The sequence below is a fragment of the Gopherus evgoodei genome, chromosome 3 (assembly GCF_007399415.2).
Source record: "Gopherus evgoodei ecotype Sinaloan lineage chromosome 3, rGopEvg1_v1.p, whole genome shotgun sequence".
In the NCBI taxonomy this organism is placed as follows: domain Eukaryota; kingdom Metazoa; phylum Chordata; order Testudines; family Testudinidae; genus Gopherus; species Gopherus evgoodei.
In genome coordinates, this window is record NC_044324.1 from 95,458,264 (window position 1) to 95,483,729 (window position 25,466).

General features: G+C 44.2%; 2 protein-coding genes across 2 annotated transcripts in view; one reads left to right on the plus strand and one right to left on the minus strand.

Annotated features, from left to right (window-relative positions):
• The window catches only part of MFSD4B (major facilitator superfamily domain containing 4B), a 50,620-nt gene that overhangs the window by 24,392 nt on the left and 762 nt on the right, over positions 1-25,466 (plus strand). The window lies entirely within an intron of this gene.
• The window catches only part of REV3L (REV3 like, DNA directed polymerase zeta catalytic subunit), a 249,830-nt gene that overhangs the window by 2,685 nt on the left and 221,679 nt on the right, over positions 1-25,466 (minus strand). Inside the window, exons 25-31 of the mRNA XM_030556132.1 lie at positions 20,554-20,760; positions 18,864-18,973; positions 15,802-15,916; positions 13,440-13,577; positions 12,475-12,665; positions 10,869-11,115; positions 8,457-8,666 (exon numbers count right to left, since the gene is read on the minus strand). Of these exons, the coding sequence (XP_030411992.1) occupies positions 8,457-8,666; positions 10,869-11,115; positions 12,475-12,665; positions 13,440-13,577; positions 15,802-15,916; positions 18,864-18,973; positions 20,554-20,760 (1,218 nt within the window). The remainder of the gene's footprint in view (positions 1-8,456; positions 8,667-10,868; positions 11,116-12,474; positions 12,666-13,439; positions 13,578-15,801; positions 15,917-18,863; positions 18,974-20,553; positions 20,761-25,466) is intronic.

Genomic DNA, 25,466 nt, shown 5'->3' on the forward strand with positions numbered 1-25,466 from the left:
CTTTTACTAGTAAACAAAGTAAGCTTTAGAGATGTAACTTTGAAGAGCACACCTCCTGCGTATGGTGAATCTAACACTGCTGCACAGGGCTGCTCTTTGGAGACTGGCATCATGTAGAACCTTTTTCCTGTACCATATTAATAAACCTGGCTGACATCAGTTATTTGGTTTCTTGAGTATATTTCACAAAGTGTGGCCAAACAATTCAGTATACAATTTATGAACAGCCTCAACACTGGAGCAGGGTAATGGGCAGGAAAGTGTAATGGAGTTTGTTGGTACAGAGAATAAGAAGGGCATCTCTCTGTGAGCTGGACCGAGGGCTCCCCCAGAGCAGAAGAGGGGAAGTTTGTGATTGGTCACTGTGGTGAAGAGGTCTCATTGAGGCGTGCCCCACTAGCAAAAGATGGAGGGGAGCGTGGGGTTGTGGAGTTCCCACTCACGATTCGCATGGAAGGAGCAACTGAGCTAGTCCGCAAGGGAGTTGCTCACAATGGGAAGATGTACCGTATGGAGGGAGATGTTGTGCCGGAGGCACCACTTCCAAAGGAGGATGGCCTCCATCAGAGGGACTGGCTCCACCCTGCTTGTTGACATAAATAACAGCCACCATGTTGTTGGATAACACTTAAGACGTGGCAGTCATGGAGAAGTGTCAGAAAGGCCCGGCAAGCAAAGTGGATGACATGTGATCTTGCCCCAACTGTGGATGAACAGGGCGAGACAACCGCCCAAAGTAATCAGTAGTGGAATCTGAAGAATGGAGTAGGATTCGCGGTTCTTGTGGAAGGAGACAAAAGCTTTGCCTGGGAGTTCGTTGCAGAAGGGAAGATGTGGCCAAGATAGAGGCAGTGGAATGTTGTGGATGTTGCGAGTGAGGATGGAAACAAGAGGGCTCAGGATGGTGCTGTGGATAGGGCTGATAGGGGGTGTGGGAATGGAGTTGGAAAGACGACCAGGGCTACCTGCAGGTAGGGACAGGGCTATAGAGGCCCAGCAATTGAAGGGCTACCTGAGAATCCTTAAGGGAACGGAGGGACTCACCAGTTTTATCACTGAAGAGCTTTGGTTGTCAAAAAGGAGGTTCTCAAGTGTAGTTTGGACCTCCTTTGGGAAACCGCTGGACTGCAGCCAGGAGTTATGGTGGAGGACTAGTCCAGAAGCCAGTGAGCAGAAGGTGGTATCAGCTGCATTGACTGTGACCTGAAGGGCCACCTGTGACTAATTTTCCCTCCTCCATGAGGCATTGGAAATCCCTAAGCTTATCAGGTGCCAGGAAGGCTTGGAAGTCTGCAATCTTAGTATAGGAAAGAAAGTCGTATTTTGCAAGAATGGCCTGGTAACTGGCATTGCGGAACTGGAGGCCCGCAGAGGAACTTAGCTGCCTGGTCTGGGGGCGAGGTGTGTGGAACGAAGAGGCAGCTGGAGGGCACGTTCCGTGGCCACCTGGACTACCAAGGAATTTGGAGGAAGGTGAGACAAGAAGAAGTCATACCCTTAGCAGGCACAAAGTGTCTATACTCAGTCCATTTTGGACTGGGGGGCGCAGGAGGTTGGAGTGTGCCAAACTGCTTGTGCCAGGTGGAGGATGGCACCGTGTATTGGCAAGGCGATGCGGGAGGCTCCAGGGGCCTGCAGAACTGATCATGGGGGTCCTATACATCTTCCACAGGGAGATTGAGGGCAGCAGCCATGTGACAGACGAGGTCCTGATACTAGGCATGGTCGTCCAGAGGGGAAAGGGAAGGTGGGATGTATGCATCATCAGGCAATGAAGAAGTGCCAGCAGGGACCAAGGGAATCAATGGTGTTGGTGGTACGGAGAGTGCTGGGAGAGCTGAAGTGTCGTGGGGATCTTCATAGACAGAGGGTGGATCCACGGGAGGTGAAGAAAGGTGGTGGTGCGGGCGTGAAGAGAGTCTTTGGCTGCAGTACGGGTCCCAGTGGACCAGTATGGCCAAGTGTAGGGGTTGCCAGGCACTGGCAGTCCCTGCAGGTAGGCAAGCCACAGACTGGCCACTGGGCCATAGTGAGACGGATAGGATTGGCAGCGGGGATCTGGGCTCTAGGAGCAGGCTGGTGAGAAGGCTGGGTCCTGTTTAGAGGATCAGCCAGACTCTGAAACTGGATCTGGTAGGGGTGGGGCTGCCAGTGCTGGCAGAGCCATCAGTGTGGGGTGGAACAACGGGGGGTGGTCCACAAGCAGGAAAGGTTCCACGGCCAGAGATGGAGGACTGAGAACCTGTGGTGCAGAGAGCTCACGGGAGCCAGCGAAAGGCAGCAGTAGTTCGACTGTTGGTGCTAGGGGGAAAGTGTCCCAGAGTGCATGGGACCAGGTTGTCCCAGTGGTGTGGACGGCACTGGAGGTGACAGCAGCTGGGCAGACACTGTGCCTGGTGCTGTTGCAGCTCGATGTTTGGATTTATGCTCTGAACAAGGCTTCTTCGGAGCAGAAGCCTCAGAGTCAATGCACTACTTCTCACCCAACTTGATGTAGCTTGGGAAAGGCCAGGAGAATCACCCACCATTGGTGCCAGTCGGCTTCCCAATGGATCTGCCAGTGCCATATCTGAAGGGGTACATGGCCACGTCGCTTCTTCCATGAGGAACTTAGGGAGACGAAGCTCCCAAGCTTCCTGAGTCTAGGGCAGAAAAGATCGGCAGATGGAGCAGTGAGCAGTGATATTGGCTTCGCCCAAGCAGTAAAGGCAGCATTGGTGCTCGTTGCTTACAAAGAAGGAGTGAGGGCATGAAACAGTACTTAAAACCGGCTTGCCTGAGCATAGCTCCTGGGTTGTGGGGGAGAGTCCCACAAGGGAACAAGTCTAAAGAGTAACAACTATCTAAAGAAAAGACAACTAACTGGAACTATGAAAAAGTACTATGTACAAGGCAAAAAGGCGAAAAACACGGTATTTCTAGCAAGATAGGAGCACCAAGGAACAGTTCTGACTCTGGCCATGTGGCAGCAAGAGGGAACTGAAGCAGCATCGACCCATGCAGGCTCTTAAAGCTTCGGACACGCTACGTGGCTGACAGACAATACATACATGGGTCAATGGACACTACTATGAACAATTCCGTCTCTGGATTCACAGCACATGTGCACACACGTTTGGAATCCACATGGGACCATCACTCAAAGGAGGTGTTTCTTCTTCCTCAGTTGGCTCTTGCTCCTCCTTAAGGTCCTCTGTGGAGCAGGATCCAAAGGCAGCAGATGTTGCTCCTCACATGCCCTCTTATGAGATGGGATCCTGTAGAACTGTTTGCCACAAAAGGCCCATGGGTTCCAGTAAGTCCAATGATGGGAATAAGTCAAGGGGACAAAGTCCCAAGGTCCTTGCCATGGTTGCCAGGTGTCTTTTCTGCTGGGATTTTCCTTTTCAGGCTGTCCTTCAAGGAAGGGAGGCTGGAGGAATCTTGTACAAATACCCTGGAAACCTCCCATATCTATTGGAGGAGCAAGTGGTGCTAGTACCGTGGTCAATTCAGCACCAGGGCCCAAAAGGCATCTTGTAATTGCATCAGTACCAGAGGTCGGTAGTTGGATGGCTGGTGGGCTGATGGCTCCGCCTTCCCCCCATCCCCCGGCACCTCAGTGCACTGCGTCCAGGAGCAGCCCTGGACAGAGCTAAAGCGGCCTGGCTCGGGTGGGGCCTGAGCTCGGCCCTGCTCAGAGCCGCATGGTAGGGGGAAGGGGCTGCAAGCTCTGGGTCCTGCTGGAGCCACGCCACTGCAGCACTGTCCAGGGGCCAGGGCAGCTCCTGGACATGGCACACTGAGCCTCCGGAAGAGGGGGGAGGCGGAGGTAAGCAGCATGGCAGGGGGCTAGCGGCAGTTGGATAAGGGGCAGGGAGTCCCAGGGACAGTCAGAGGACAGGGAGGGGGCAGAGCTTCTGCAGGGGACAGAGAAGGCAAGGTTGGATCGTGGGCATTCCGGGGGTCTGTCAGGACTTGGCAGAGAGTGGTGGTGGACAGGGTCAGGGGACAGAAAACGGGGGGGGGGGGGGGGAGGGATTGTGGGCGGTGGGGTCCCAGGTGGTGGTTGGGGAGGGGGTTTCGGAGGGGCAGTGAGGGGACAAGAAGCAGGATGGATCGGGGATTCTGAGGGGGGCAGATGCAGGGCAGGAAGTGGATGGGGGTCGGATAGGGGGCAGGGCCAGACTTTTGGGGAGGCACAGTCTTCCCTACCCTAAAAGCTTATTCAGCTGTTTGAGGCTTGCAGACAGCTATTTAACACAAAGAGCCAAGCTGTTATCTTTTCCGTGGGGGAGGGATCACATGAGAAGAGCAATATCCTACACCACCTACCTCCTTCCCAACCCTACCAAGGGAGACCCCCCCCCTGCATTCCCCGAAGCTCCAGAGGGGTTAGTTCAGTGGTTCTCAAACTTGTACTTGTGACCTCTTTCACATAGCAAACTTCTGAGTGTGACCCCCCCCACTTATAAATTAAAAACACTTTTTAAATATATTTAACATTATTATACATGCTGGAGGCAAAGCGGGGTTCGAGGTGGAGGCTGACAGCTCGTGACCCCCAGTAATAACCTCATGACCCCCTGAGGGGTCCCAACCCCCAGTTTGAGAATTCCTGGGTTAATTTAATTTTAGCACCCTGTGTCCAGTCACATGCATGTGCTATTTTGAGCATTTCAGTTTTCACAACATAGGCTCATCCTGACATCAGCATCCTCCTCCCCCCGACCCAGCCAGTAGGGTGGTCCTGGGAACTACTGCAGGATGCTGCAATGTGGCAGGGAGGGGCACCTGAACACATGCTGCTGGCTGTGTGCGCTCTCCTAATCAGCTGGGAGGCACTTAAATCTCTCCCATGTGGCTGTTCAAGTACGCAGCTTACAGGGAACACGGGTCCACACCCCACACGCTATTGTGATAATCTTTGTATAAAGTATGCTTTGTGAGGTATCATTTGAACACTCATAATTTGCTGGTCATTATTGTCCTAATAAAATATGTGTGGCAACATTGTATATGAAGTTATAAGATTCCACTGAATTGTGTTATTAACACGTTCCAAATTGAGGTTGACAAAGAGGTCTGTCTCAAAGAAAGGAGGCTGGAAGGTGGAGGAATCTTGTACGAATACCTTGGAAACCTCCCATATCTACTGGAGGAGCAAGTGGTGCTGGTACAGTGGTCTTTATGTATGCTCTGTTTAATTTGAATGTAAGCAGTAAACAGAGTCATCACGTAGGAAGGGAAACAAAGGACATTTAAACAGGTAAAGAAAAAGCAGCAGGGAACATCCTTCTATATAAACTCTGTCTCCTGAATCTCAGATGAAAGTATTTTCCAAGAGGGGGACTGACACTGTAAAAAGGAGGTACAAACAAAGACACCCCCCTCTCTCTCCCTGCCCATCGTGTTCACGGTCCCCAAAGTGACAAAGGAAGCATTTATTGAACTTTCGGAGAAGGGGTCCTGACCTAAGAAGTCTGGTCAGTCAGACTGCTGAAAGCATATGGTGAGAAACTTTGCTTGAATCTGGTAGAGTTTGTTAAGTTAGGCACCAGTAGTATTTTAACTTTTTTCTTGTAACCATTTCTGACTTTTATGTCTCATTACTTGTATTAGTTAAAATCTTTCAAACTTGTTTGATCTAATCCAATGTGTTTAAATTGAAGTGTCTGGGAAAGTCCATTTGGGTTAGTAAGCAGTGTGCATATTATTTCTATTATATTAACAACAGATTTTATATAAAGTTGGACTGGCCAGAAGGGCTGGACATACATTTCTGGGGAAAAAGCTAAGACTGGGAGTGTGCTGGGGTCACCTGGCTGTATAACGAAGGCTGGTAAGAGCCAAGATGTGGTTGGCTGGCTGCAGCCGACATACAGACCTAGCAGGGAGTGACTTGCATGCTGGAGACTACAGCAGTAAAGCATTGTAAAGGGCACCCCAGATTAGAGGGCAGGAGTGACACAACTACTCTTTAGTAGGACTGCACCCTGGTATGTCACAGCATGATCTTCTTAGCCAGTGCTGTGGTCTCCATATCAGTGGGGATAGGAGCCTCAGAGGTACCTTTATGAGGATATGTTTCTTTTCTTTCATCCCATTTTGGAGGAAGAGGTCATTTCTTCTTTGCAGCCTCGATTGGCGTAGTCAATAGGCAGACTGCGGGATAAATCCAGACAGCCAGATGCTTTTGAGCAGGCCCTGAAATCTTTTTATTTACTGTACTTTTCATTATTCTTAATTTTTATTATTATTTTCTCTGAAGTCTGGTCCTTGACCACGAAATCTAGACTTTGACCAAAAAATAACTGTTTACCCCCTGGCCTAGATAATTCTGGAGGTCCCCCAATGTCTTTGCTTACTGTCACAGCGGAGACAGTTATTGGGGCTCTCTAAGCAGCCGGATCCAAAGGATAGAGGAGTGAATTAGATTCTGCAGCTCTCAGAGATCACTCCATCCACAGGAGTTTAGTTTGTCCTGCCTCAATTTCTTAGATCTGCTTTTTAAACCTGAGCAGATCTTATATTTGGAGGGGATGAGAGTTTCTCCCAGGCAGCGGAGGCAGCTTGAATGACTGTCACTGTGGAGGAAAGACTTATGGCAGATGCGGCAGGGTTTGAAGCCCAGGGTGTTATACGTAACCTGTCCTTGAGGCTGTGGATCAAGGCCCAAGAAAACAAAAGGGCCCAGAGCAGGCAAAGGAAAAAAGGGAACTGCTCCCCTCCCCTAAACACAAACTGTGCTAAATAACAAAAACAAAAAACAAAACAAACCAACCCCCCCCCGCCAAAACCCCTCAACAAATAAACAAGATAGGTAGCAAGCTGAACAGCTAGCTGTTGGACACTGTGATGCTCCATCTCAAGCTGCAGGTGGTTGAGAAGGTACGGGAGTGGTGGTGGGTCTGCCCCTCCCTATATACTCTGTTACCAGGGCATAGGCATGGACCCATGGACACTGCTGCTGAAAATCTCCAATTAAGAGTGACTAAGTGTATGCACATCCAGGCATGGAGCACCCCTGGAGACACTTCTTGACGAAGTGGGTTTTATATTGCATTCTGAAAGCTCTTGAGATTTATGATCATTCTGGGAATGAGCTGCACATTCCTGGGCTAGTCTCTGAGGAAGCTCTGCCACCTGCCCACAAACCTAACCCTCCAGATTAGAAGTCCCATTGTTCCAGTCAAGTAATGATCACACAGGGTGAAATGGCCCAGAGGGAGTTTGAGTGAATCCCCTAGGGAGCTTTGATGACTGAATCTTGACTTTGAACAAGCTTTCCTTGGGAACTCAGGGAAGACAATGTAGCACTGGGGTGATGCATTCTTGGCAGCACATGCTGTTGGGTATGCAGGTTTCTGAATGCTAAACCAATAAGAGTTTAAACAGTCAGCAATTATATTGATCGCTGATCCCAACTCTAGGGTATGCTAACAGTCGGACTTCCTCTTTGCCCATTCTGTGCCTTTTGATCTATGACAAAGATCCTGAGGACACAGGGAAGCAACAGTAGAGTTGATTTTTTAACAGACACTGCTGCTGCTGACAAGCCAGGCTGCCGCTGCTACCACACATGTATTTCATCATTCCTATTTGAAACAAAAACATAGCTGTTCCATTATAAAACCGTAACTCATTAACAAACTCATTCACAGGGACTTCAAACCATTCTCAAATATATAACTCCCCCATTACAGCTCTGCGTACTGCTCCTAAATCCCAGTGCCAGAACAGATCAATTTATTTGATGTTAGACAAACAAACTACCTGCTTAACTAACTGTACCTACAAACAATGTTTAGTTTCATCCAGAACCTTTACCTTGCGATTTAAATCAAGCGACAGTCTCATTGGGATATAGGAGATTTTTGTGACACCTTCCCATTATTTCTAAATAGGAAGATGGTGATTAGTGCCCCCCATAGATGTACTTAGCCCCTTCCCATATCCCTGTAGGCCTCAGGTATGTATTGTTTTTCTGACACACAAACACTTCTTGCTAGTTGAAGTATAACTGGAAATTAATCAGTTATTTTGGTACAAAATGCCTGTGTTTTAGATGGGTTTCCATAACTTTTGCCATTTTCACCACAAAAAAATTCTAACATTCATGATCTTTTGCTAAGAAGAATGGAGATGAGACACAAACATCATCTTGTTCTAAGCATTTTCTTCAGTGTTGTACAATGCCAGGCTACTATAGTGCCAGATGTTATATACAAACAGACAAAGATACAAATATAGAAAGATAGCAACCGGTATGATGCAGCTCGATTGTACTTTGTGTTTCAATTTAGTTTCAGAACTACTGAGTATTTTAATTTTAAAGGGTACCCACTAAAATGTTGCCCTGTGATCTTCTTTACTCTCAGGGAAAAAGTTCAGCCACTTTTTAAGTTAATTCTGCATCTCTGTATTTTGGGCAGTTGATTAAATGGTCAATGACAAAATGTCTGCTTTATTCCTACCTTGACCAGTTGTTCCTGCTTATGCTCCAACTCTCGGATTTCTTGGCTGAGAATCACTGCCACATGCTGTGGCTGGCTTCTGCATTTACTACAGATCCCGTGCTGTGTCAGTTCATCACACACAGGACAGTGTAAGGTAGTGAAATACTGGGAGATCGTGCCTTTTCGGCCTTCCAGCTCGGTTCGGGCAGCGGAGGCAGCTCTCTGGATCTATAAAAAAAATTTGAGAGAGGAGGAACTCTTAAGTCGTCTGCTATATTTATGCCTGAGTCATTCATCAGATTTGTAAGGTGTATAAATTTAACACGATCTGCAGAGCTTGGACTCATGTGTTAGTTATTATCAAGAACTAACTCTCTTCATCTGAAGTATATGACTTATGCCTAAGTGCTTCAATATGTGGTAAGCTACATATACAGAGACCACCCATACACTCTGAGCTGTTTCACAGCCAAGCTCAGCATGAGGCAGCAGAAAGAATCAGTAACAGAATTACATGCTAGACATATTCCTAGACAGGAGGAACTCATCTTGCCAACCTACAGTCACAAATCGGTTTAGCTGGTATCCTGAAAAGGTTTTTCTTAGGTGCTGATCTAACTCATTTCTGAGTACGACCATGGTTGCAGTTTCAATTGTTCTCATTTCACATATTAGAGACAGGGGAAAATTTTAGGCCCCAAATATAACACTGAACAGAAGTTAGTTTTTTCCCTCTTCTGAGTTCCACCTCTCTTCCACCAAGTTTAGTTTCCAAGTACTAATGCAATTCCCTGTCACACACTTTTCATGTCCATTCACTAGTGACTTTAGCCCAAACACCCAGGAATACATTAAGAAAAAAGGCTCTAAGATCCACCAAAATGCCAGGTTTACTCTTAAATATTAGGGTTGCCGTCTAATTCCTGGCAGTGTCTTCCACCTAGCCCTCTTCCCCATGCCTTGGACACTTTTCCTTCTACTCTACCCCTCACCCCAGACAGACTTATTGAGCTTGGCCCTCCCCTCACTGCATACACATACCTCTCTCCTCTCAGGGTACTTCACCCAGCTCCCCTTGAAGAAAGTAAGCACTCTGCATATAAGGCTCACCGGCACTGCCTTTGCCTCCTCTAATCTAACTGCTGCCACAAAACTTGTTTTGACCTTTTAATCCATCACGATGGAGAGAGAGAGCTCCTGAGAGCTGTGTTGTCCAGTATTCAATAGGGTGGGATATGGGGAGGCAGAGTGTACAGGTGAGTCTTGTAGTGAGTGTACCAAAAAGCCCGGAGGGAACATTGTCTACCACATGGTAGGAGAAACTAGAACATATTGAAAAAACCAGGGGAATTTTGAGGTTTCTGGTCATGCCAGGGTCTGATCCCTGGGGTACACAAAAGTGTAAAATGCACCAGGTTCCACAAAAGGGTGAAAAGCAGTCAGTTGTTATAAGAATGAAGAACCTCCCCACTGCCTAGAGAGAGCACTAGGAAAGGGACAAGTTTCCCAGGGACTTGGCACTGTGGAGCCACAAGTTCTACTGGAGCAATCTGTTGAAGATATTAGCTTGTGTGACTCTCACAGTGGATTGATCTGGAATGGGAAAGAAGCAGAAGTGAAAGTACAGCTTGTATGGACATTATTAGCATAAAAACAAAACTCCTGACATTTTAAATTATGATTCTATTGAGTGACAATTAAATAATACAACACATTACGGAGGGGTGCCGGTCTCTCCATAGTTAAGGATAAAGCTAACTTTTTGTATAAGCACAATTTTTTACTCTCCTTATCTTCAGCAAAAACAAAAGAATCCACCCAACATTTCACTTACTACTTCTCAACCCAGAGTAGATTTCCCCCCCTGAATATTCCTGGACAAATCACAGAGTTTCAGAGACATAGGGTTTAAAATTTCCTGTCATTCACTTTTAAAATATTTTCCTGTTATTTTTGGTGCGTCATCTCTCCTAAACATATTGACGTAGAAATATAAACTTTCCTTTTCCAAGAGAGCCAGATATGTACATGGGCCTTTCATAGGTTTTGAGTGGATGCATGCAGGCATTAGAGAGAAAATTAAAGGATGAATGCAAATGCAAAACCAGATCCATGTCCAGATATGTTAACAAAGAACACATGTAGTATATACTTGGATTCTTTGGAATTAATTTTGGAAGAGGCCAGGAAACACAGCTGCTGATATGGATAGGCCCAACCTTGAGTACAAGACCTGCAATGGAAACTAATTTTACTAAGTGAAAGAACTGCAGAGGGTTTAGTGATTTAATTTATATACTCAGGCACCAAATTACCACCTTGTAAAATAAATCATTCCTGCTGTTACCTCACATAAAGCTCTTTATTTAAAAAAGAGTAATCAAATTCAAGTACCACCCAGATACACTGAGTGTTATCTGACAAGCTTACCCTTGGCAATTCATGATACCAGCTGAAAACATCTATGCCAATTAGCGAGAAAATTCTAGCCAGGGGTGGAAGAATTTGTTTGGTGATGTAGTATGTGGCATTCAACCTCAGGTTGGTATCCTGTAGGACCTCAATGGGCCGCCTCACCAGTTGTATAAGAGGCAATCCTGGCATGCCATACACAATGACATAGGGTACTCTTTCCCCAACACGAGGCTCAGAACGACGGTCATATGCAAGCATCCTCCTGTTTAAAAAAAAAAAAGAAAAGAAAAGTCTTCACAATGTATCTTAAAATTAAATACTAGCATGTGAAACAAATAGGTATTTAAATTAGGGCATCCAGACTTGACCCAACTGAAGGTCATATCAACAGCTCTCCTGAAGCCTGAGTTCTGTACCTAACAAGCATAAAAAGGAGCACGCAGCAAGCTGTCTTGACCTTTAAGAGAGAGGTATGTTCCACATGGAATACAGGTCGTCGCAAACTATGCTCCATCTTGATCCAAACAGCCCAGCCTCCAGAAGTAACCGGGTGGCCACAGATCATATTTGGTTTACAGGTCACCTTTTGACTACCCTTAAGTTAAAGGAACACTTTATAAAAGAGCAGCCACTATATTAAAATGAGCACAAATGACCAGAGTGCAAAGGACTTTATAGTCTTGAGCTAAGAGCAGGGTTTGTTTTCTGGTATCCATTTTATTTTACTAGGAAAAATATGGCCATAGGTTTAAGAAATTTTGTACTGAATATAAAGAAAAATTCAAGTGATTGGCAAAATATGTTAAACTGGTTCACATCCAGCTGACCTTTTATTGTCAAAATATCAGTATGGTGAAGTACACACTAAAAACAAGTGGGACTGCTGTTTAATATCACAAACTATGGCAGAAGAGAGGCTTAACAGCATTAAAATGAGAGAATCCACTAGCAACATTTTTTCTACAAAATTAATCTACTGCCAGTGAGAGGCACCACATGACCTCCGAGACTGAAGTCCTTTATACACAGAACAATCAGTAACAGCATGGTTTTCACTACACTGCCTTGACAGTCGGCCTTGTTCTTGACCTTGAGTGATAATCTCTAGTAGTAAGGAAGAAACTGGGTTTCCATGATTATTCAATCCTTAATCTCTCTCTTCTGAGACACCCAACTAGGGCTAGTACTAATTGCTATGGTCCTCTGGGATGTAGACATATGCTCTCTGAGAAGTGGGCTGAGAACCACAACCAGACACACAAAAAAGATTAAGGAAACAGGGGTGGCTCTAGCTTTTTTGCCACCCCAAGCATGGCAGTCAGGCAGCCTTCGGCAGCATGCCTGTGGGAGGTCTTCGGTCCTATAGATTCGGTGGCTTGCCTGTGGGAGGTCCGCCAGTCCCACAGCTTCGGCGTACCCGCCACCGAATTGCCACCAAATCCGCGGGGCCGGCGGACCGCCTGCAGGCGTGCCACTGAAGGCTGCCTGACTACTGCCTGCGCAGGGACTGGCAGGTCACCCCCCCACGGCTTGCCACCCTAGGCACGTGCTTGGAGCGCTGGTGCCTGGAGCTGCCGCTGCTGATAAATCCACAATTAGCACTTTTAGGCTTCTCATTTACCGTGTGATTTCTAGGGCTGGTACACAGGCTCCAGGTCTGTAAGCGGAACTCCCTCTGTATTCCTTTGCAAAGATGAAATCTTGCATGCTGGCTTTGCCTTCTAGTAATTTCATGCATTGATTCTGAACATACTGTTTGATCTGACTTATGTCACGTGTTTCAAATAGCAGCTTGATAGAACGCTCAAGTATCTTCAAAACAAAAGGAGAGATGTGAAAAATCTGTATCTTCTCGTTCAACATTAGTAAAAGGAATTTAAGTTATATACAGAAATATTTTATAACATATTCAGTATAAATTCAAAAACATACATTTGTTTAAAAAAAGTATCAATTTTTGTTTTTCTCTAGGATATCCCTGAGTATCTTCCATCTCTTTATTTTTATTTTACAAAGCAAAGAAAACCTTAAAAAGAGCACTGTATATGGAATTTATATGACAAACATATGGCAAAATGCCACTACACTATATAGAAAGATTTTTCTTAATTTTGAAATAGAATATTATGTATGACACCTTTCAGTATCCTCCTTCACTCTTCAAAGGTGCTAAATAAATGCACCATATGAACAGCTGTTTCTCAATTTATTTGAGGTTAACAATATTTTCCATACTACTTGTTCCTTTCTTGCAACACATATTTTTCTAATGAAAGAATTATCCGTGACTTACAGACAGGGCCGCCTAGAGGATTCAGGGGGCCTGAGGGCCTCGGTGGTAGTGGGCCCCTGCTTGGGTGGTAATTTGGCGGTGGGGGGTCCTTCCACTCTGGGACCACCACTGCCGAAGTGCCCCAAAGACCCTACTTGTGCCAGAAACAATGGAGAAAACCCCGAAGAACAAAGACAGATCTTGTCTTCAGAGTTAGAATTTTTACGGGGGCATGTATTGAAATGATTTTTAAGGACTGCAGTGGAACAATATACTGCATTTGTAAAACTTGAAAGAATGTGTGTATTTTATACCTTGGAAACAGCAGGACAAGAATCTCTTCGAACTGTCTCTATGCCTTTTGCATCAAATACTGGGTCCTTTTGATCCAGTGCTTCATACATGTATCCCACATATCTCTTCTTGGTTTGCAAGACACAAGGCAAATACACCTGTAGGGTTAAAAACATGTAGCCTCTTTATACTTTTATTCATTAGCAGCATAACAGGATTGCATGTTTAGAGATTTTTCTAAGGAAATGTTAATTTTGACATTTTTACCGTTTGTTTGCTCACAAACACAAATAAAAAGTAAGTTAAAGGAACATTAAAGGTTCACAGGAAAAGTGTAGGTTCAGACTGTCATTCCAAACTCACCTTATGCTCTACCTAGATATTGCCACATGAGCTATGCAAACTGACGATCCTGTAATATTCAGGCACACAAAGTCACATACAATCTAACAGTGACAGCCATCATTCTGAATTCTTTTGCCATTCTAAGTCATAAAGAAAGGTTACTTACCTTACAGTAACTGAAGTTCTTTGAGATGTGTGGTCCCTATGGGTATTCCATTGTGGGGTGCTGATACTGGAAGATTTTTCATTAGCAGTATCTTTTGGTCTGTGCTTGTGCCCTACACCTCCTCATGCCCCAGACCAAGGCCTGGAATTGTGGTCTAAATTCCTGGGGTAGTTTATCAGTGAATACAGAAAAATAATGAATAAAATCATATTTAGACACCAAGGAGGAGCATGAGTCCTCAGATTCCACAGGCCTTGTAACTCTAGGCTGATCGACTGAACTGGTGAATGATGAACTGACACTGCAGGCACCGCTACTAGTCACCTTATCAGTGAGTATTGGTGACGGTGGGTCAGAATACATAGCCAGAATGTTGAGGATAGTACACCCAGCCATAGAGGATGGAGAGGGGGAGGGGATTCTGCCTTTTGGCAGAGCTAACAGTGCCAATTTAGGTCAGCGTTGGTACCACTGTATCCTTTTCCTTGCTGATGGACTCTACTGTTGGTTCAGTTGATGACTGCTCCCTTCTTTGCCTTGCTAGTGATAGAGCTGAGCCAGCTCCTTCGGTGATCGGTGGTTTTGGAACACTCTTGGCTCCCCATGAGCCAAGTTGGATCCGTGATCCCCATGAGCTCCTGACATATCCATACTGGAGCACGGAGTCTCATCAGATTTGGAGGGCATAAGGGAGAAAATCATCTCCTTAGATAAGGACTAGAGAGAGAATTTCTCTCACTTTTCATGTGATTGCTTGCTCGTTCCCTCCTCCCATCTGCTCTACCTGCTAGAGTCCTGGCTGATGTACAGGGGGTCATCAGACCCCGAGTCGGACTAGGGCCTCATCCAACACTCCATCAGATATCTTCTGAGCTGGAACTCACAAGACTGCCGGGTTTGGAGCCGAAAGGAACAACAAATATTGCACTTGGAGGGAATGTGGGACTACCCAACCAGTATAAGCAAGTGTAATGGAATCACTCACTGGAAACAACAGGGGGCAGGCTGCACAGGACTTGAAGTGGGGATCTTGGGTATTGTAAGTACCCCAAATGATAGAGAAAGCCCCATACTAACTATCTACAAAGGTCAACTACAGAAAAAAACCTGAATTTGAGGCAGGAACGCTAGCAAAGCTGTGGACACCACAGGGGTTCAGTCTGAGACTAGAAGTGGTAGAAAGGAACTGGAGAGGTGATTGGTCCATGCTTTCCCTTATGTCCTCAGTTTGAAGCACAAGAAGGTGCAGGGCACAGGCATGGACAAACAGACACTGCTAATGAAAAATCTTCCGATCTCAGTTGCAAGGACCACATGCGCACCCCACAGTGGACTACATATAGGGACTATCACTTGAAGAACCACCAGACTCTCAATATTGTTTTATTGAATTTTGCTGTCTCTCCCTCTCCCTCTCTAAAAATTAAATTAGTTTAAAATACTAAATGAAAGGACAGTCTCAAAAATATAATGGCCCTCAAACTGATTTAACCCTTACCATTCACCATGTCAATACAAGTGAAGGAGACATTTATGAAAACAACAAACTTCTACTAAAAAGAGTCTCCACTGCTCTTTTGGATGTGCAATAATATTAGCATTATTTTGCTCCACACTGCATTCAGGAACCTGTTCTCTGTGGGTGACTGGGATTAATATGTCTAAATTTTCTCTGCAGACTTCCTCTGACAACTGCAGGACAACAAAATGCAGCTGAAAGGACTGCTAGCCGTACAGTCACAGAAACACCCACAATTCTGTTAAGTCACTAATCAAAACTGAAACCTTATTGAACAGCTGACCCCCTAACATGTTTAAAGAGATAACATTTTCTATCCAGACATTTGGGGCAAAGTGTATTTTCCTTTTACCTTTTCAAATTTCAGTTTTACTGGTTTTGGGTTGGTAGCTGTTACAGCTTCAGCAATTTCTTGGCCAATCTTGAAAGACTGCTCCTTAGTGGCTCCTTTCAACAGTACAAACATGCTAAAAAGATAAAAGAAGAAATGGGAAGTAAGGATACCATTACTTCAACATATATCCTGGAATAGGTTTACAAACTATAATACATTTGCCAGTATCTTGACTGAGAAACAGGGACATATGTGGTTGACAAAATTCGTTAAGATTTTCCACCAGTCTACTCACTGACACATCCTCGACTTCTCACAGCAACCCTTTCCCCTACTGCTTTCTTTATAGCACTTCATTTTCTTGCCTACCTACCTCCTCCTGGTGGTCTATGCATCCCAGTTCTTCCACTGAATAGATTTTTACATTTCTGGCTTCAAGACATGCAACCCAGCCCCAAGTCCTATGACATCAGGGACAAAAGACAGGGCCGCCCAGAGGATTCAGGTTGCCTGGGGTCTTCGGCGGTGGAGACCTGGCACATTGGAGGCGGGTCCTGGGGTGGAAGGACCCCCCGCCGCAGATCTTCGGGACACTTCGGCGGTGAGTCCTGGAGCGGAAGGACCCCCCGCCGCTGAATTGCGGCTGAAGACTCAGAGCGGAAGTAGCTTTGGGGGCCCGGGCCCCATGAGGGTTTTCTGGGAGCCCCAAAGTAGTGAAAGACCCACTACAGGGCCCCAAAAAAACTCTCATGGGGGCCCCTGTGGGGACCAGGGCAAATTGTCCCACTTGCCCCCCCGGGCAGCCCTGACAAAAGATTCTATGCTGTATCTGGGATCTGAAAGTGCTAGGCTGTGGGCGGTTGAGCTAGAAACAGCAAATTCTATATGGACGAGGGATAAAGAATATAAATGGTACTAAACAGTTTATTCAGTATGAATTTAGTAGAGAAGCGGCTGTGCAGAAGGGGTCAAGTTGGAATGGCACTTGATGGCTTGGTGAGCTGGTTCTCATTTGGAAAAGGAGATTTGGTGCTCCAGAACTTCAGCTTTTTAAAAAAATATTGAATCTCTAAGTCCTTATGTCTGTGAAGATAACCAGATAAAAATCTGTACACCAAATGCAAACTGATGCAATAATATCTGCAGACAACCTGAAACAATAACTGAGCAGTGTGAATGGTCACCCTTACTCAGTGCTCAATCCACACTCATGGCATCTAATTTTGGCTTCTTGTTTCAGTGGGCAGAACTTCAGAGGGAATAAAACCTTTTATCTCCATCTGATCCTTCCTATATAGATAGATCACAAATCACCAGAATCCAGAAAAAGCAAACCATTTGGAATACAGTTTGAATCCTACTGCCATTATAAATGTACTATTTTAAACAAACTGTAAGTACAGTACTAGATAGATATGCTTGTAGCAGACATTATCTAGAGTCATGGCAGACCTTCCATCTAAGGAGAAAGACCGTATCGAAAAAGTAGTGTACGCTTTAATTACAGGAAATGTGCATACTACCTTTAGAGACCAGAATACACCAATAAATATATGCATATAATAAAGAATCCCCACAATAACAAGTTAACTCATGTCTCACATCTGCCTACAATGAGTAAATGAAAAGAATTTTCTGCCTTGCTGATAGTGTCCCTATTTCTCATTATTTGGAGGCAAAAACGCACCCCAAAGCTTTTTATTAAAAAATAAATAAATCAGGAAAATAATAAATGTACTTTAAGTTATTCCAGACAATGGGATGGAGAACTTTACAGCCTGCTGGACCAGACCTATTTCTTACCATCACTAGAATAGTTCAAGCACCTGTGGCCAGGGCACTATGGCTAAAAGTTCGTTGAACTTGAGAAATCCCATAAGTCTTGAGAATAGGTAGGGTGTGCATGTCTTTCCAAACACTTGATAGGTGAAACTTGCCTAAATCTGCTTAAATGCCTTTGCAAAGGGAAACACTTTTTACAGCGGGCCTTCTGTGTACAACGTTATCAATATCGAAGAGAAGACATGTAGTGAAATGCATGGAAGAACTGGGATCTCTATTTCTTAGCACTGAAACCTGAACAGTTGATACCATATTACTAAAGGACTAGTCATACCACAGAGTTAAAGATAATTTTTCAATGCCTAATGTTACTGTGCTGATCATGAGCACTACACAGAACAGGAGAAGATTAGACACTTTTTATGTACCAGACTGTAGTTATCTTCAGTAATTGGAAGAGTTCTCTCCTCTTGCTCATTTTCACTGTTAAACTGAACAAAGGTCCTGAGCAGAATGTTGTCATTATGTTACATAAGAAAAGCTCCTTGTCCCACTCCTTGTAAAATTACCATAATGACCTTTGGCAAATTGAGAGGTTAAATGGAAAATTTTTCTTTATTGAAAGCCGGCTAGAAAACTTATTGCTTAATATGTGTATTAGCTAACAGGACATATCCTATTTGTACTTTTAGTATACGTACTGCAGGACAATTAGTTATGAAGTGCAAGTTGGTTTCATTTTAAAATAGAGTGCGAATACTTCATGCAGGGCCAACATTAGACTCAGATCACAGACACAGTCACCAAAGGCACCTGGTTCAAAAGGGGCAGCTCTGGCCTGGCCACCCCCCATCACATCAGTTAAGAACTATACCAGCGGGACTCTGGTCCCTTCAAGAGCGTGCACCCTCCACCCCTGCACTAACACTAGTGGTTGGGAGTCAAACAGAAACCACCAAACAGTTTTTGAGGGACTGGTGGGATAGAAGGGGGTCTCTATCCCTATGAGCAGCAGCTTGGGAGCTGCCATGGTAGCCCAGCTGACCCCATGTGACAGCTTTGCAAAGTGGGGGAGCCAGCCCAGGCTCCATAAAGGTAACTTAACAGTCTGAATTGAAATATGTATTGAACTGTATGTTTAATGCAACAGGCAAATATAATTTATTAAAACAGAAAAAATAGATCCACGGAGACCCGCTGTAAGCTTCTGAATGCAGATCATGGTGATGGCCTCCTTCGTGACGTGGAAAGGAAGAAAACGGTTTCACATAGCATCAGAAGAAGCAGCTATTAATTACCTGTCAGTATCGCCATATACGACCCGAGCTCCCCATTTTTTCGTATCATTCACCAGCTTTATAGCTCGCTCCAAGGTCTCTCTGGCTTTATGGACAATACTATCTCCAATCTGCAAATAAGATACACTGAAAATCTTTCCTGCTGTGCTACTGCAATCAAAACAACCTGTGTAAATCAGCATCACTCTGAATCCATTTCTGCATTATCATCATCATGCAAAGTAAACAACTGCATTTGGTGGTTTAAAAAAAATCAACAACAGAAAGAAAATTCTGAAAATTGATTTACCGTAAACATAAATCAACAGAACAGGAAAGAATGCAGGAAAGAGCAACAGAAATGATTAGAGTGGTGGAGGAATTAATTTAGAAGGAAAGATTACATCTTTAGCTTACCTAAATAAGTGAAGGGCAGTTATAACCAGCTACGGATATTTGAAAGGTTTAAGTACCAAGGAAGAGGATTGCTTAGAATGCTCTTTGAGGCTCCAGCTAGGAGTACTGGGATAAAACTGTGCTAAGGAAAATGTAGACTGGATATCAGGAAAAACCTCACAGGAATTGCTATTCATAGTTTAATAAATCTCCGTAATGAAGTGGTGAAAGTGCCACCTCGAGTCATTTAAAACTAGACTATGCACCTGAGAATGTACACTATGGAGCAAATATGCATTAACAAAGAGATGGACATGATGACCTAAAAGGTCTTTTTCTCTCTAATCTCAATTATTCATTAAAAGCAGTGGCTGCTTGAACAGACACAAATGTATCAGCTGTCAGTTTTTAATGGAAGAAAATGATGAAAATGCTACTGTTGTCAACTTCTTTCCTGTACACAGAAAATATATTCATTTTGATCATGAGGTTTCCTTTTGCCTTTTGATTAATTCAAGCTTTAAGAGTAAACCACGTGATATATGGTCTCCTTAGTATTACGTATCATTCTTAGTTTTGTAAGTGCACGTTGAGGCACAGTTACACTCACAAGGATGTGATTCTAGCCCTTACTCAGCCAAAACTCCCCACTGAAATCATTGAGGAGTTTTCTTGAGTATGGGTCTTTAGGATAAGGTCCTAAATGTCTAATTAAGGGACATATGTAACTTTATTTGTAAGACATTGTGCAGTAAACAAACCAGCAGAATAAATTTCAATTTATTTTAATGAAGGCTGAAATAAGTTAACGTGGAATATACATAATTTGTTACATTATTACTTATTCAAAAATCAGGAGAAAGCATATTTGTTCCATACAGTCTACATTTTCCTTAGCACGATCTTATCCCAGTACTCCTAGCTGTAGCCTCTGAGCATTCTAAGCAATCCTCCCCCTTCCTTGGTACTTAAACCTTTCAGTTTACTCTAGTTTTTGGATTGTACTGTTTTTTTGTTTGTTTTTTTAAAGGACTGAAACAGCTACACTAAATTGTTTTACTTCGATGATTGGAATTGTAGTCCAATTTATCTTTATGAAAATACTAATTAAGTATTTTATCACTACAAAATGGATTTCAAACTATTAATCTCACAACTGAAACCAAGGGTTTTTTTTGTACTTTAAGAGAAAAAAACAGCACTTATGGTAGCATTTAGATTAAATATGTGTTTCAAGCAATGACATTACATTATTAGCGCTGCTTTAACAAGTCTCTTTCCTAAATCCCTTTTGCATTTTATCTGCATCCCTTACCTCTATACATGGCATTCTTCCAGAAAAGTTAGCAGAAGTATAACCAAATGTGACATTAGCTATCAGTTTAAGACCCATCTGACGCGCCTCAAGCATTCGAGTGATAGCTTTGTCATGCTTGTAGGCCTTTATTGACTGCTTCACCATTATCCTGGTCCTCAAAATTTCTTCCAACATTCTTGGCAACACGCCTTTTCTTACTGAAGGCTACCAAAAAAGAAGTGAAGAGAAACAAAATGTTTAAAAATTTTAGAGTGGTAGCCGTGTTAGTCTGTATCAGCAAAAATAACGAGGAGTACTTGTGGCACCTTAGAGACTAACAAATTTATTTGGGCATAAGCTTTCATGGGCTAAAACCCACTTCATCAGATGTACGGAGTAGAAAACACAGTAGGAAGATATAGATATACACACACAGAGAACATGAAAAGATGGGGGTTGCCATACCAACTTGCGATTAATTTGAGCAAGAGTGTTGTCAAGCTTAAGATGAACAACAGTATTGGCAGTGTTAGGCCTAAGACTTCCAGAAGCTTAATAAAATGAGCATCGCAAAATTATCTTTAAAAAGCAAGCTTTGCAAAATTAAGCTGCAACTTCTGGTCAAAAGATGCCTACAACCAGACCACCTTTTATGTTGATTTCTATATGGTATAATAGGTCATGCCCTCGGGTACGGCTTATTGAAACCACCTTTGGAACTTGTGGTTATGAGACACTGCAGCCAAAAAAACAAATTCCTATGTGGGTTTGATGAGCTAGGCTTTTAGGCATAAGTCATCAAGATAACCTCACCCACAATCAAGGCAATAACCCATTTTGAGGGAAGTTACCTAGAAAACTAAGGAAAACCACAGTCGAGACAGTGGGCTATATAGAAGTAAGCTATCTCCTTGAACATAACTTATAAACTAAAATAATAATTGGCTACAAGAACATAAATAAGCATGAATTATACAGCCAAAGCGATAACACTAAATTTGGCTTAACCTGATTGATTGACCTGCTTCAAAGTAGGGTGGGAAGATAGGATTAAATGTGTAGAAGCTCAGAGAGAGAGAGAGAGAGAGAGAGAGTGTGTGTGTGTGTCTCTCTCTTTCTCTCTCTCTAAGAAGTTATTCTCTTTGATTGGTCTGGCCCGCACCCCCTGAACCGAGGAAACCTGAGCTGCACCAACTATCTGCACCTGACCAATGCAAAGAGTGGTTGACTAGAAGGTAATATAATTCTTGGTGGGGTAAGGTTTTAAAGTAAAAAAAGTCTGGTTGCATGCAAAATAAGGTAATGGAGTAAAGAAGTCTGGGTTGCTCGAGCTGTTTTGATCTCAAGTTGTACTGACACTATAGTATTAAGAATGGTAGTGTTGGGATAATTCAATCTCAGATTATATTAGAACTGCAATATTACAAATAGTAGTAAAAGTTTAATACGAGTGTTAAATTGTTTAGAAAATAGTAGAAAGTTGTTAATCAATTTATAGTATCTTTGTTTGTACTTATAGTTAGTAAAGGGTAATAACAGCTTTGCATCAGTAAAATTAACAATGTCAAGAACATGCTTTTATAGTAATAAGTACCTGTACTTGTACTTGTGCTTGTTTGCAATATAAATTTGTCATTTATATTAATCCTTATTCAATGCTGGTCTTTAATTTTTCTTTCCCTAGTCTGTCTGTGTTGCATTTATAGCCGTTAAGTCATTAAAAGCCTTTCTTGAGGAATAATCAGTAGTTTTCATTTCTTTATATGGACACTACTTAACCTCATTACATCTGTGTTGGATGGTGGGAAGTAGTGATCACCCAGAGCCCCATTTGGGCCCTGATGTGTGTCCCCTTCTTCCTATATCTCCGCACAACTCTAACGAGACAAATCAACTAAGGTAGGCTATTATCAGCAGGAGAAAAAAAAACTTTGTACGGCAACCCCCATCTTTTCATGTTGTGTGTGCGTGTGTATATATATATATATATATATATATATATATATATATATATATATATATATATATACACACATATATATATACATATATATATACATATACACACACATAAAATTTTGTTAGTCTCTAAGGGTACATCTACACTACCCGCTGGATCGGCAAGTAGCGATCGATCTATTGGGGATCGATTTATTGCGTGTAGTGTAGATGGATAAATTGATCCCCGATCGCTCTCCTGTCGACTGCTGAACCCTTAGATTGATTACATCCCTTCCCTCCAAGTGAAGACCAGGCCTGTAATGTTTAAAAAAAGCAAACTGAAACAGAATGCAGGAATTAGCAGTTAGCCTTTGATACGAATATACATTATTAGTGAGGTGTTCTAGCAATTGGTACTTTGGCTGGTTTTGTCAATATACTTAATCTGAAAGGGAGGCAAAGTTTGTGACGACGGCGTTAATGTTATTTTTTTAAATTGGCAATGGACAATGTGATATTGTGCACTTGTACTTATAGTTAAAAGATTGTAATAACTGGGATAGGAGTTGACTATTTTACTACCTTTCTTTATTTGTTGACACATTTAAATATTCAGGATTTTTTTAAACTGTAATATTCCTTGGAATACTTACCTTTTAACTTAAAGTTTTTGTTTTACATTAAATATTTTTCTTGCTGACAAGCTGAAACAGTTTGGGGCCACGAATGTACATTAGCTATAGTCAGCTGGGTCTACACAGGACAAAAAATGAAAACAATGGAATTCAAACTAATTATCTTCATCTCCAAAAGCAGAGGCCTTTCTGAGCAGCAGCAGAAAAAATGATTACCCAGCTTTTGTAACTGTTGTTCTTTGAGATGTGTTGCTCATGTCCATTCCATTGTATGTGTGGTCTTCTGAGACTTTTGCCTTAGTGGTATCTGTAAGGATGGCCATGCGCCCTATGGAGTGCTGCACTCATGGCATGGTTTATCAGGTGCCGCCATCCCTACGCCCTCTCAGTTCCTTCTTGCTGACAACTCCAACAGAGGGGTAGGAGGCCGGGCAATGGAATGGACATGAGCAACACATCTTGAAGAACAGTTACGAAAGGTGGGTGTTTTTTCTTATTCGAGTGCTTGCTCATGTTGATTCCATTGTATGACCCACAAGCAGAATCCTCAGAGGTGGGCTCGGAGTTCACAGCTTTGCCGATTGGAGCATTGCTCTGCCGAAACCAGTGTCATCTCGAGCTTGCTGGTTCAGCACATAGCGTGCAGCGAATGTGTGAACAGACGACCAGGTCGCAGCCCAACAAATTTCTTGGATTGGCACCTGAGCGAGGAAGGCTGTTGAGGAAGCCTGCACCCTAGTTAAGTAAGCTGTCACGACAGCTGGCGAGGGCACCTTTGCCAGCTCTTAACAGTAGTGGATACAGGCTGTGATCCAGGACAAGAGTCTCTGTTCTGATATTACACAACCTTTCATTCTGTCAGTGACAGCCACGAACAACTGTGTTGACGTCAGAACAGCATTGTTCTATCAATGTAGAAGGCCAGAGCGTGCCTGATGTTCAGCGTATGCGGCCTGCGCTCCTCATCTGTCGCATGAGGCTTCGGAGATAGGACCAGTAAGTAAATATCTTGGCCTGTGTGGAAGTGGGAAATGACCTTGGGCAGAAAGGTTGGGTGCGCACACAGTTGGACCTTGTCCCATAAGAAGATCGTATAAGGTGGCTCTGACGTGAGCACCCTGATCTCAGACACCCAATGGGCTGAAGTTACAGCGACCAAAAAGGCGACCTTCCAGGAGAGAACCAGAGGGAGCAAGATGCCAAGGGCTCAAAGGGGGGACCCATGAGCCTTGACAGCACAAGTTTCAGGTCCCAAGGGGGGATTGGGCCCTGACATGCGGGTAAAGGCGCTATGGATCTTTCAGGAACTGAGTCATAATGGGATGGCCAAAGACCAACTTGCCTTGAAATGGAGGGTGGAATGCAGAAATGGCTGCCAGGTGTTCCTTGAGCAAGGACGACAAGCCCTGGAGGTGGAGTGCAGATATCCTGCAGCAAGGCCTTCTCTGCACAAATGAGCCGATCAGAGGCCAAACATGTGAAGCGTTTCCACTTTGTCACATAGGTAGCTCTGGTGGAGGACTTCCTGCTGCCCAACAGAACCCACTGGACACTAGTGGAGCACTGGCACTCCTCCCCGCTCAGCCACGCAGGAGCCAGGCTGTCAAGGGCAGCACTGCCAGGTTCAGGTTCAGCAGGTTGCTGTGGCTCTGGGACAGCAGATCTGGTCAAAGCAGCAGCTGCAGTGGGGTGGTTGTGGGAGGCTCAGCAGCATATCGAGCCAGTGTTGCTGAGACCATGCTGGGGCTATGGGGATGATCATCGCAATGTCTTGCTTCACCTTGAGCAGGACCTTGTGGATCAATAGTACCAGAGGAAAGGCGTACATCAACGCTCCCGACAGTGGAGTCAGAAAGGTGTCTGACAAGGAGCCCTGGTCCCAGCCCTGTAGAGAGCACAACACATGACACTTCCTGCTCTGTTGAGACGCAAACAGGTCCACCTGGGGAGACACTCACCTGTGGAAGATTAGACTGGCCACCTCCGCATGGTGCGACCATTTGTGGCAAGACTAGAAGGACCTGCTGAGGTGATCTGCCAGGATGCTCCTGGTTCCAGGCAGATGGGCCACTAGCAGGAAGATGACTGCTGTACACAGACATCCCAGAGGCTGAACACTTCTTGACAAAGGGCCAAGGACCTGGTGCCACCATGCCTGTTGATGTAATACATCGTGGCCGTCTCATCTGTGAGGACCTGCACCGCCTTCCCTTCAGATGGGGCAAGACCACTCTGAGTTCCCTGACGTTGATGCGCAAGGCTAGGTCGTGCTGCAGGCAACGTCCCTAGGTGCTGAGCTCACCCAGATGGGCCCCCAACCCTAGATCCGATGTGTCTGAGACCAGGGTGAGCAAA